This window comes from Myotis daubentonii, chromosome 1 (assembly GCF_963259705.1).
Source record: "Myotis daubentonii chromosome 1, mMyoDau2.1, whole genome shotgun sequence".
Lineage (NCBI taxonomy): Eukaryota > Metazoa > Chordata > Mammalia > Chiroptera > Vespertilionidae > Myotis > Myotis daubentonii.
The window spans coordinates 133,163,079-133,176,868 of record NC_081840.1 but is presented as its reverse complement, the minus strand read 5'-3'; the positions used below and the strand labels follow the sequence as shown (position 1 = coordinate 133,176,868).

At 39.3% G+C, this 13,790-nt stretch overlaps 1 protein-coding gene across 1 annotated transcript in view; it reads right to left on the bottom strand.

The window, feature by feature from the left end:
* TMEM236 (transmembrane protein 236) overlaps nt 1-13,790 on the bottom strand; it is a 42,517-nt gene that overhangs the window by 16,625 nt on the left and 12,102 nt on the right. The window contains exons 2-3 of the mRNA XM_059660467.1: nt 11,465-11,537; nt 8,493-8,634 (exon numbers count right to left, since the gene is read on the bottom strand). Coding sequence (XP_059516450.1) covers nt 8,493-8,634; nt 11,465-11,537 — 215 coding nt within the window. The remainder of the gene's footprint in view (nt 1-8,492; nt 8,635-11,464; nt 11,538-13,790) is intronic.

Here is a 13,790-nt window from a genome sequence, read left to right as displayed (position 1 = left end):
CTGTCAGAATGCCTATCATCAATAAGTCAACAAACAACAAGTGTTGGTGAGGATGCGGAGAAAAGGGAACACTTGTGCACTGTTGGTGGGAATGCAGACTGGTGCAGCCTCTGTGGAGAGCAGTAGGAGTTTCCTCAAAAAATTAAAAGGAACTGCCTTATGACCCCAGTGACTCCAAATCCGGAAATATAGCCAAAGAAACCCAAAACACTAATATAAAAGAATATAGGCACCCTTATGCTCATTGCAGTGTTATTTACAATAGTCAAGATATGAAACAGCCCAAGGGTCCATCAGTAGATGAGTGGATAAAAAAAGCTGTGGTACATTTACACAATGGAATATACTCAGCCATAAAAAGAAGGCATTCTTACCCTTTGGATAGCATGGATGGACCTGGAAAGCATTATGTAAGCAAAGTACTAGTAAGCCAGCCAGAGAAAGACAAATGCCAAAGATTTCACTCATATGTAGGATGGAATGAACAAAATTAACTGGCAAACAAAATAGAAACAGACTCACAGATAGAAAGCGGACTGAGAGCTGTCAGAGGGGAGGGGGTTTGGGGGGCTAGGTGAAAAAGGTGAAGGGATTAAGCAAAAACAACAAAGCAAAACAAAACCTTCATAGACACAGACAACACTGTGGTGGTTCCCAGAGGAAAGAGGGGTGGAGTGAGGTAGAAGAGGGTAAGGGGAGGATAAATGGTGAGGGAAGGAAACTTGACTTGGGGAGATGAACACAGAATACTCCATACAGATGATGTATTATAGAATTATTTCCTGAAACTATATAATTTTATTAAACAATCTCACCCCAATAAATTCAATTAAAAAGTTAAAAAATATATATTTTTGATAAAATAATTAGTAAATATTTATATCCCCTTGAAGTGAAAAAAAAAACAACTTTTTAAGCATAGCATGAAATACAGAGTCCATAAAGGATATATTAATAGACTGAATTGTATCAAAATTAAACCTTTCCTATTGCAAAAACACCATAATGAAATTAAGAGGCATATATCCCTGAAATATATGATAAGTTAGGACATACAAAGCTTAAAATTCTTACTACTTACAAAACTCATGAGTCAGTACTTTAAAAAAAACAAAGAATGGATGTGTCAGAAAAACAGATCAAGGATATAAATATATGATTGTTTAAAAATCACAAATAGCCAATAAATCTATGAGAAATATGCAACACAAGTACTACTTTAAGCAGATTATAAAACATTAAGACACTATTTTGCCTATGAAATTAGCAAAGATGAAAAGGAATAAATCATCTAATGTTACAAGGCTGAGGAGAAACAGGTGTTTTCTGACACTGCTGTTTAGAAGGTAAAGTAGGGCATTCTTTGGAGGGAGCCATTGATTGATTGACACATCAAAAAACCTTAAAGCCTTGCATATACTTTAAGCCAGAAATTGTACATCTAGCATTTTACCTAAAGACATAGCATTATGCTTTGAGGTCCTGCCATACTTGGCCCAAGTCTCTGGGTATTAAAGAAACCGCCCAGAAGGAACTGGAGTAGGGCCACTGTGAGCAGATTTATTTGAAAACCTTACACTGCCAACACTATCTCTGGCACCTCTTACTGATGTGATAGTGGAAACCAACTCCTCTGAAAAGCTCTGATGTTTTCTACTCAAATAGCCTGTTGATCTCACCTCTAGCAAGTTGTTCCTGACTATGCAGATATCCCTTATGTAGCCAAACTATCTTGCCACCCTGTTTGTACAATCCCCACGGCCTCCTGTGCAGCCAGTCCATAATAGTCCCTTTCTTCTGGAAAGCACTGTTGCCAAGGAGTGTGGGCATGTGCAGATGCTCAGGGTCTTCTGAGGACACTGCAGTCATCATCCTGATATCACTCAGCTGTCGTCCAGCGGCATAACTGCTGCGAACATAACTCTCTCTGTCCCCAGCCTCTGCTTGGCTAGTCACCTCGCTGAGTGGCTTCTCACTCCCATACACAGCACAGGGTCCCCCTAAACACAGACTCCCTAAACACTATCCACACATCAACTATATTATAATTTCATAAATCATGGTTCATTCATATAATGGAATATTATTCACCCAATAAAAATGACTCAGCAGAAAAAGATGTAATAACAAGAATGATACCCACAACATATTGTTAAGGAAAAAAGGAAGTTACAAAATAGATTTTCTTAAGTGAAGAATGCCTATCAAGATGCTGTTAGTTATAAATCTCTAGTGTGTCGGAGTCTGGTTGATTTCCCTTTTCTTCTTTTTTGACATTTTAAATGAATTTGTATTATTTTGGATAAACAGAAAATGTTAGAAATAAGACAATTCAAAATGGAGTGTTACAAAAGGCTATCTGGGTTTTGTATGTGTTGGGCTACAAACTGTGTGTGAATACTCTTCTGGCATGGGCCTGCTCTACCTGTAAAGCAATTGTGTGTTGTGTTGTGTTGTGTTGTGTTGTGTTGTGTTGTGTTGTGCTGTATTTTGTTGTATTGTATCCCAGAGCAGCAGCAGCCACAAGACTTTGGATGTGGACACACTTTGTCCCTAGGGGGCGCAGTGTCATGATTCCCAGAGAGCCAACGACTAGAGGGGTAGAGAATTGGCCCGCCAAGTTATATTACCACCCTAGAAATAGACACAGCTTCTGACTCTAAATGAAGGCCTAGATTAATGGCTTTCAATCATTAGCAGAAGGTCCACTTTTCAAGTGAAATCTGACATAAAACGCTAACTTCTGAAAAGCAAAAAATTTGTTGATCTGGTTCCAGTAGGACTTGGGGCATCCAGAAGTTTTCAGCGTAACTCTTGAAGTAGCTTTGTAGATTTCCAAATTGACCATTTGGAAACAAACAGTAGCTGGTGTTAAGAAGGCAACTTCCATTTCAGCAAGGTTTGTCAATTCAGGGTGTGAAATCCAACTGAAGTAATTTTTACTACCAAAACATGTACACTAAACCCTTGGATAAGCTAAAGCTTTCCTTCATCTGCGGCCCCAAAGTATTTGAACTATTATACTCTGTTATACCGCTGACAACATGGTGCACAAGCAGGCTCATGCTATTCAAATGAGTCCTGCAGGTGGAACTGAAAATGTGCACCCTATCCATGGACTTCTTTATGTGTCTGTTTGCATTAGCTGGTTTATATAGGAGGCAGGAAAGGAAATCTAAAGGTGAGCCTGATTTGGAGGTTCAGACAATATAGGCATTTGATGTAAAGAGAATCTATGAGATCCTGTGCGGAAAAAAGAAGCCACAAGATCTAGTGATAGGAGGAGAAATGGTGGATTCAGGGAAGTCGCATGGCCATTACTTGCAATCATTAAAGCTCAGCCAACCCTCGTATACCAGCACGCTGGGGAAAAAAGCTTCTGTTTCCTCGGGGAAATAGCTATTCCATTACGCTGATTGGGCCTCTCTAGAAAAGTAGGACTCAGCGGAAGAATGTCGGTATCCAACTTGCAGAGGAAAGGTTATCAGTGTGAAGCCTCAGTAGAACATCAGGCAACATCCCAGAGGCGAGCAGCAGCAGTACTGAGTGTTTAGAGCAGAGAGTCTGGCAGGAGTGGTAGGAAAATAGCACAGCAAGTTGTCTGTGCATGAGAATGATGACTGGGAGGACAGCAGGAGCCACGGGGTAGTCAACAGTCTAGACAACAAATGAGAGGTCAGGAGACTCACTTTGGGTCTGGTTTTAAAACAAGAGGGAACAATGAGAGAGGCAGAGAGATGGAGGTCCGGGCAATAGTAGGTTGGGAGTGAACTAGCAAAATTCAGATGGAAATGTAACAGTATGCTCATTTGTACACAGATACCACTAAAAGCTGGGGACAAAGAAAAAATAATAAAAGCTGGGGACATTCAGTCTGTATATTATATTCTTATTTTTTCACAAGACTAGGGCCTGACATTATAGTAAGTTATCATTTACTGTCATTGTTCTGTGACTTTAAGCAAAATGACATATAGCGAAAACAATTTTACGACATTGAATGAAACATTATTAGAGGAGTACGTCCATGTGTGACTCTGCCATGCCTCAGAGAGCTACCTACCAGAAAACATCCCTATGTGAGACGTAATCACTTGATACTGAAACACTTCAACTGGTTATAGGAAGTGAGCCCAAGGCTGCCTTGGTCCAGGAAGACTGCTTTAAGCATAAGTTTATTTCCTATTAAGAATACCTTTTATTTTATTATTATTTTTTTAATCCTCACCTGAGGATATGAGTTGTTTTTTCCCATTGATTTTAGAGAGAGAGGAAGGGGAGAAAGAGAATCATCGATGTGAGAAACATCAATCCATTGCCTACGTGCCTGACCAGAATCGAACCCACAGCCTAGGTACGTGCCCTGGCTGGAATTGAACCTGCAATCTTTTTGGTGAACAGGGATGATGCTCCAACCAGATGAGCAAGAATGACTTTTATTTTTTAACTAGAGGTCCGGTGCACAAAAATTTGTGCACTCAGGGGGGTCCCTCAGCCCAGCCTATGCCCTCTCCCAGTCTGGGACCCCTCAGAGGATGACCACCTGCTGGCTTAGGCCCGTTCCCCGGGGTGATTGGGCCTAAGCTGGCAGTCAGACATCCCTCTGGCAGCCCGGGAGCCCTCGGGGGATGTCCACTTGCCAGCCAGGAGCAGGACTAAGCTGTAGTCGGACATCCTTAGCGCTGCGGAGGAGGCGGGAGAGGCTCCCACCACCACCACTGTACTGGCAGCCAGCAGCCTGGCTTGTGGCTGAGCAGAGCTCCCCCTGTGGGAGCATACTGACCACCTAGGGACAGCTCCTGCATTGAAAGTCTGCCTCCTGGTGGTCAGTGTGTGTCATAGTGACCAGTCATTCCCAGTCGTTCTGCTATTAGGGTCAATTTGCATATTACCCTTTTATTATATAGGATAGAGGCCTGGTGCATGGGTAGGGGCCGGCTGGTTTTCCCTGAAGGGTGTCCTGGATCAGGGTGGGGGTCCCGCTAGGATGCCTGGACAGCCTGGGTGAGGGGCAGAGGGCGGTTTTCAGTCTGGCCACAGCCCCTCCAGTGTGGGGGTCCCCACTGGGGTGCTTGGCCATCCTGGATGAAGGGCTGAGGGCTGTTTTCAGGCTGCCCACACCCCCTTCAGGATGGGGGGTCCTGCTGGGGTGCCTGGCCAGTCTGGGAGAGAGGTTGATGGCTATTTGCAGGCTGGCCAAGGCCCCCAGTGGGGACCCTCACCCCATGAGGGTGTGGCCAGCCTGGGTGAGGGGCTGATGGCTGTTTGCAGGCTGGCCACAGCCCCCAGCCACCCAAGCTCCCAGTGGAGGCTGGCTGGAAGCAGGTATCTGGGATTTATTTGTCTTCTATAATTGAAAATTTCTTGCCATGAGAGGAGGCCACAGCCAGCTCAAGGCAGGCGCGAAGCTTGGCTTCCTCCATCACCCAGGCAACCAAGCCTCCTGCTTGTTCCAGCTCTGTGGCTGCTGGCTGCCATCTTGGTTGGGTTAATTTGCATATAGTCGCTCTGATTGGCTGGTGGGCATGGCTTGGGCATAGCGGAGGTGTGGTCAATTTGCATGTTTCTCTTTTATTAGATTAGATTTAGAAAAGGAAACACTACATGATGGTCAGACTTGGAACTGAAACAGCTCAGTTAGAGAAAGAGCATCTAAGCAGCCTTAGCTGGTTTGGCTCAGTGGATAGAGTGTTGGCCTGTGGACTGAGGGGTCCCAGGTTCAATTCCGGTCAAGGGCACATGCCCAGGTTGTGGGCTCAATCCCCAGTAGGGGTGTGCAGGAGGCAGCCGATCAATGATTCTATCTCATCATTGATGTTTCTATCTCTCTCTCTCTCCCTCTCTCTCTCCCCCTTTCTCTCTGAAATCAATAAAAATATATACATTAAAAAAATTTTTTTTTAAAGAAATTGCTCTGGCCTGTTTGGCTCAGTGGATAGAGCATCAGCCTGCAGACTGAAGGGTCCCAGGTTCGATTCTGGTCAAGGGCATGTACCTGGGTTGTGGGCACATCCTCAGTAGGAGGTGTGCAGGAGGCAGCTGATCAATGTTTCTCTCTCATCAATGTTTCTAGCTCTCTATCCTTCTCCCTTCCTCTCTGTAAAAAATCAATAAAATATATATAAACAAAAGAGCATCTAAGCAATTAGGTGACCTTAGCTTCATCAGCAGAAGGTCAGAGCTGCTGCAAGCCTGGAGGGCGCCAAACACTCCTAAACCTGCTTGTCACCCACCCTCCCCTACTTCTCTGATCCTGAAGTATCCCATGCAGTGAAACCATATTTGTAGCACACTTGCTTATTTTAAGATGTATGCAGTACCATTTATATGTTATTGAGTTTGTGTATTAATTTAAGTTCCAGAGGATAATCAGAATTTCCCATGGATTCAAAATTCACATATTTTATTAGTGTGTATGTTAAAATAAGTATTGGAGACTATTTGAGTTCAGAGTTTGCATAAAAATTAGATGCATATATAATTAATATTTACAAAGGTATTTTGAGTGAATGCTAGTTTTTTTAAAAAACTGGGATTTAAATGGTGGACCTATTAAAACAGCTACTAGCCCTCTTCACTTTGGACAAAGCGGAGCACGGGAAGGAGAAGCAGTTATGTAAGATGCCCTGGAGGCTTCTCCCTAAGGTGGACTTTTTCTTTGGAGTGTGCTTATTTCGATTCTCAGTGTCATTGTGACTTCTGATGCAGGCAAAATTCCCCTTTAAAAATCCAACTCATCACTTAAAATATAAAAAGCCAATAACTTCTTCCCAAAAATATAAATGTGCATTTTTTAAGAGAAATTGCACTAAAAAGTAGGAACAGGAAAGTTCATATTCGCATGGAAATACAGAGTCATTAAATACAGTGCAGGCCCTGGCTGGGTAACTGAGTTGGTTTGAGCATAGTCCCAATACACCAAAGTTGCAGGTTTGACCTCCGGTCAGGGTACATGCAAGAAGCAACCAATGAATGCATAAATAAGTGGAACTAAAAATTGGTATCTCTCTCTCTCTCTCTCTCTCTCTCTCTCTCTCTCTCTCTCTCTCTCTCCCCCCACCCTCTTTGTCTCTAAAATAAATAAAAATAAAAAAGTGCAATTTCAAAATTCACTTATGTCATTAAGGGGCATAGAGAAGTAGCAAAGGGTTTAACGATTCCCAAGTCTCCTCAGCTAAAAAAAATACACTTGACAGTGAAGGGCAGATGTAACTTTGGAGTTCCTTTTCCTCGACAGATGGCCACTGGCTGCCATCTTATCTAACATGTCACATGTGTGTGTTAAACATAATAGTTCATCACTTCTCACCAAAGGACGAAGGACAACATATGAAGCTCAGAGTGCCACATTTCCTGGTGGCCTCCAACTCCGTTTTGCTTTTCAGTTTGAGGATCAAGAGTGACTGACTGGAAGGGTGGTGGCTCATAACCCATAAAATGATTCTCTGCTCTTTTCCTTCCTGGCTGTAGTAGTCATGCCTATCACTCCAAAGCACTCTCCTATGATTCATTCAGTTTACCCCATCCAGTTCATCAGGAAGTGATGAGTCAAAACCCACTCATTTCAAATATAAAATCTTAACCATACAATAACTGTAGCATACAAATACTGTGAATTAAACACAGATACTATCACATGAAATTCAATGAAAGTTGAGGGAATTTAGTACTAACCAAACAAAATATTCAATTCACAAAATATTTTTTTAAAAAGGCCAGCCATTATTTAGTTTTGACTGATCCCTTTTGAGAATTGTGGCATATCTTGTGTGTGTGTGTGTGTGTGTGTGTGTGGTTTTTTTTTTTAGTGTGATCTTTAGCTTTTTGATAATCCACTATCAAAAATAATTATACAGGACATAACTGTAATAGTCATATTAATTTCTGTATCAAAGGTATCTATACTAAACTCTCTATATATTCATCTAAACTTAAAGTTTTTCTGTTTTTAAATAATTGTTATTGATTTTTTTAGAGACAAATGAAGGGAGAAGAGATAGAGAAACATCAATGCAAGAGTGGAACATCATTGGCTGCTGCCTCCTGCACGCCCCTACTAGGGATTGAGCCTGCAACCTGGGCACGTGCCCTAACCTGGAATCAAACTAGCAACTTTTCAGTGCATGGGATGATGTCCAACCAACTGAGCCACATTGGCCAGGGATAAAGTTTTAAGAGTTCCTAAAAATATAAAGCTATAATAATTTACTTAGATAATTTTCTTGCTAAACATTAAAATGTTTGGTATTAAATATTTGGTAACTTTATTCATTTATCAGTATTATCAAAATGAAAGTTAGAAACAAGAATAATTGCCTAGCTATCAAAGTAGGTTTAAAAATAATTGTATTTAGATATCTTCATTTGTAATCTTCTGTCTGTAACTTTAGCTTTACAGAGTTATCATTAAACATGTCAACAGATAACAGGGTGGCAGAAAAGTGAACAACAGGTCAAACTTAAAAAAAAAATACCTTTAAGAGAATACTTACTTTTTTGCCTCCCTCTAAGAGGGTATGTCCTGAGTTTTTCAATGATGTCAACCACGATCAAGGAAGTCAGAACCAGAGAGACTGGTAGGTCAGGCAAGGTGTCCGGCAAGTTATTAGCAGAACCATTAACACTCTTTTGAACCTGTTGTCATAAAACCATTTAGAAGCATTAACTTTATATGCTTTCTTTTTTTAAAAAAAAGTTTTAATTATCTGAAATCAGTGCTATACATTTATTAAAATACTAAAAGCTTGGTTTTCAGCTTCTCAGATATTTATCCCCATGAGGTTTTGAACCATTTCTAAAGATGTAATAAGTATTTATATCAATGGATGAGCCTTCAGTTCAAGGCAATACATGTGAAAATATAACAGCAGGCTTCTGGCCGTGGTAAAATGGACAATTCCTCCAAGCCTGCTGGTAAGCACAGCCTCTGAAAGGTCTGATATCAAAGACCTAGGAGGACAAGAATTGGAATTTAGGATCTTCCAAGAAGGGAGAGCCTAGGTAAACCCAGCAAGGCTTTGGGGCACTTTCTTCATCTGATTGAGGCATCTACTTAAAAAACACAGTGGCAAGCATCATATTAATGGTTATATGTTAAGAGTTTTCCCTCTGAGATCAGGAGTGAAACAAAGGTGCCACCACAACCATTTCTGTTCAACAGTGCACTTGAGGTTCCAGCCAGTGTAATAAGGCAGGATAAAGAAATAAACAGTATAAACTTTGGCAAGAAAGAAAAACAAAATAGTCATAGACTATATGAGTGCATATGAAGAAAAATCTTCCCAAAATGGATTATTTCTACATACTAATAGCAAAGAGAAAATAAGATTTTAAAAAAGATAGCATTTAAAGCAACTTCAATCAAAATTCCAAGTTTTTATGGAAAGTGACAAGCTGATTCTAAAATGTATATAGAAATACAAAGGGCAAGACACTAGAAGAAAAAGAAAAAGATATGAAGATTTACTTTTCTGTTTGTAAAGAGCTATTATAAAACTACAGGAATTAAGTCAATGTGGTATTGGCACAGGAATAGAAAAGTAGGTAATGGGACAGAACAGAAAATTCAGAAATAGACCTGATTTATAACAAAAGTAGCAAAGTAGTACTATAGAGAGATGTTGGAAAACAGACGTTTTAATAAATGGTGCATAGTCCATTGGATGTTATTTGGGGGGGAAAATAAATAGAAATTGCCTCCCTACTGTAAAGATGTACAGAAATTAGCTCTAGATCTATTTTTAATCTAAAAGAGAATGGCAAAACAATACAGGACCCAAAATATAATATAGGAGATCTTCAGTTCCTCAAGATTCAGAGTCACAATATGACAAAATCTTCTCAAACCCAAGCACTGTCCATAAAGGAAAGAAATTGATAAATGGGGCTATTTTTTTAAATAAAGAAACTCTCTTTATCAAAAAGATACCATTAAGAGTATTAAGTCATAGAACATGAAGATATTTGCAATACATGTAATCAACAAAGGGCTTGAACTCTGAATATATAACAAAACAGAGGAATTTATCTGAAGTATTAGAAGTTACGGGAGAGCTACCTTTAAGGAGGGTGTAGTCATTGCAAGGAACATAGGGTTGCCTTCAGGCAGCTGGCAAAGCTTTATGTTTTTACTTTTTTACACAGAGATTTGCTTTGTGGTATCGAATTAATATTGTATATTGATGTTTTGTGCACTTTTCTGTTTGTGTGTTAAACTGGAGTGGAAAATTACCTGGGTACTCACGGCACCTATACTTAGTCTAATTGTCTATTTCTCTCTCTATTATCAGTAAATTCCTGAAGATCAGAGTCGTCAAATTTCCTGAGGGGTCTATTTCCAGTAACTAATACAGCACCTGGCATGTACATGCATTTAATGATATCTGGTCAACATATAAATGAAATATCACAAAATAATTTGAGCTGTGCACCTAGGGGAAATGAAAACTCTTATCTTTCACAGCACCTTACAATTAATAAGATTAGGAGGGCATTCTTTTTTTAACTTCTTGGATAATAAATTCTACATCCAGAAAGTCCTGCCTATAATATTCTTGTTCTGCAGGCCTCCATCCATTAAAGCAGCATGTAGTCAAAAATATAAAGTTATTTTCAATTATGTATCATACAGAAATTATTTGTCAATGGGTATATTATCAAAGGTCTTTAGAGCAGTGGTTCTCAACCTGTGGGTTGCGACCCCTTTGGGGGTCGAACGACCCTTTCACAGGGATCGCCTAAGACCATCGGAAAACACATATATAATTACATATTGTTTTTGTGATTAATCACTATGCTTTAATTATGTTCGATTTGTAACAACGAAATTGGGGGTCACCACAACATGAGGAACTGTATTAAAGGGTCACGGCATTAGGAAGGTTGAGAACCACTGTCTTAGAGTGTCGGTGGTTGTTCACGGGAATAATGTTTTTTTCCTTTATAATTGAATATGATCATGAGAAACATCAGGTTACAGCGGTTCTCAACCTGTGGGTCGCGACCATCGGAAAACATATATCGCATATCAGATATTTACATTACGATTCATAACAGTAGCAAAATTACAGTTATGAAGTAGCAACGAAAATAATTTTATGGTTGGGGGTCACCACAACATGAAGAACTGTATTAAAGGGTCGCAGCATTAGGAAGGTTGAGAACCACTGTTTCTCAGAAGAAACAAATGTGGATCTATTTTCAAATTCCAAATCCTTGCTTTTAAAAATTATTTTGAAATAACATTCCTGCTTCTCACACACAAACACAGAAGTAATCTCTTTTAAATTGGCTTCTAGACTTTCCTCCTTAACCATGGAGGTAACAATGACAAATATATATATTGCATTTGGGAAGAAGAATGGATAAAATAAACTTTAAGAAACTTGTTGGGCACACCACTCTATCAAATCCCAATAACAGGAAATTTTAAAATCTTGCGTCAGAAGAAATAAAAATTCCATACCTCCGTCACTGCTATAGAAAAGCTGAAACTGGGGAGTGTGGTGAGCACTACACACATCATCATAACAGGTCTCCTAGCAAAGGAGAAAAAAAAATAAGCAAAAGCAATAATGTACAAGATCAACAGTTCCTGTTACTTTTTGCTAATTTTGCAGTTCCTGTTCCATTCATCTATAGTTTTTCTAAGAAGCTACTGCTTCCCTATTTCCATTTCCCAAACGCTTGAAGATGGCAAAGGAGAACACATGCAACAACCAGAATGCTTTTCTAGAAGAAAGGGTGAGAGATTTCCAAATAATTAACAAATCATAGACAGCTAAAATCATCACAAGGCAAGACACATGACATGCACCGTTTTCATAATTCATTAGTTAGGATCCTACCCCAAAATTCAGGCTCTGGTGACCAACTGGAAAAAAGAACAGCATGACTTTTCAAGTTATATTATGACCCATGTCATAAAATTTAGTTTTCAAAAAATTAATTTAAGATGATACTTAGATACTTAGGGCAGCAGAAATTGAAAAAAATGGATATTATTTACTTGAACCCAAAGAAATAATATATACATAAAAATCACATAATTTTTTAAACTTGTTTTTGAACCACTTATGAAACCTTTCAAGATCAATCAAATAGTTATGAGATGTAATGTGTATTTAATATTCTACCTTATAATAGAGACAATTTAAATATACATGTTAGCATCATTAATTTTGGGGAAAACAAAATATACTCAAAGGTTTCCTATCATGAAATATTTACCTTCTTTTTTCTTAGTTAAATATATTAATTACATGTTTAGCATATTGTGTATCTAATAACAAAAAGTGTTGGAATGGGTGAACCATGAGAGCATTATACTGAGTGAAATAAATCAGTCACAAAAAGACAAACATATGGAATACCTGAAATAATCAATTTCATAGAGACTGAAATGGTGGTGCAAGAGATGCAGAAGAGGAGAATGGCGAGTTGTTGTTTAATGGACATAGAGTTTTAGTTTTCCAAGATGAAAAGAGTTCTGGAGATCAGTTGCACAACAATGGGAATGTACTTAACGCTACTGAACTGTGTGTTTAAAAGTGGTTAGGATAATAAATGTTATGTACATTTTATCATAATTAAAACTAATCAAATAAGTAAGTGGATTAAAAAATAGTGTTGGAGTCTTTCAAATGACTAAGAATTTCTCACTACTGACAGGCATCCCTCTAATTCCATCCCCCTCTCAGATGTTCTGGTTTAGACATAAATTATGGGACAGGATATCCCCTCTCTCACAACTAGACCCAGTACAACCTGTAAAGTCCGGAGTATGATCGTATTTTACATACATAGCTTTGCCTCCTGTGTGAGTCCAGACCCAGGTTCCTGCAGTACTCAGCTAAGACTGAGCAGCACATTCATAGAGGCCTCTTCCCAGCTTGACCCCAGGAACTATTCTTGTGCCTCTTCTTTAGCTGCATTATCTCCCTTGATTATCTCAGCCAACCCCGTTGCTTTAAATACCACACAATTGCCAATGACTCCCAAACGTATTATCATATACAGATGCTGGCTTCTATCCTTAGTTCTGGATGTGTATGCCCAACTATGTGACACCTCCATCTATTAGTAGACATTTAAAAGGCAACTGACAGTTAACATTCCTAAAGAAGAACCCACATCCTTCTCCATATCTGTTGTTACCATCCTCAAATCTTGTCTGATTTACTGACAAAATGCATTTTGAATCCATCCTCTGCTAACACAGTGGTTCATATACTATCATGTCTCATCTGCAGTATTTTCTAACCAGTTTCCTGTTGGTAACTCTATTCTTACCTAACAGTATTTTCTCCATAGAGCCAACAGTCATATTTTTAGATATAAAATACATGTTATCACTGCCCTGCTCAAAAATCTCCAATGCCGGTGTATGGGAGTAATGGGAAGTTATTGTTTATTGAGTACAGTGTTTCAGTTTGGCAAAATGAAAAGAATCCTGTGAATGGATGGTAGGGATAGCAGCCTAGCGGTCAATTAAAATAAAATTGAAGCCTATAACCCTAGCCTACATACTCTATACGATGTGGTTCCTCTCATTTCTCCTTCTTTCATCCGTACTTAGAATGACCTATATCCCTAACACTTACTTAACTCTGTCCATTCTGGCCTCCTGGTTATTTCACACAAAGGCTGCCCCACCTCCAAGTCATATGCTCTCTATTCCTTTTGACAGGGGTGCTCTATGCATGGATCTTCTATGTCTGGCTTCTTGTTGTCATTTAAATATATAAACTACCTGAAATTCTGCTGATTAGTTATTTACTTGCTTATTGTTT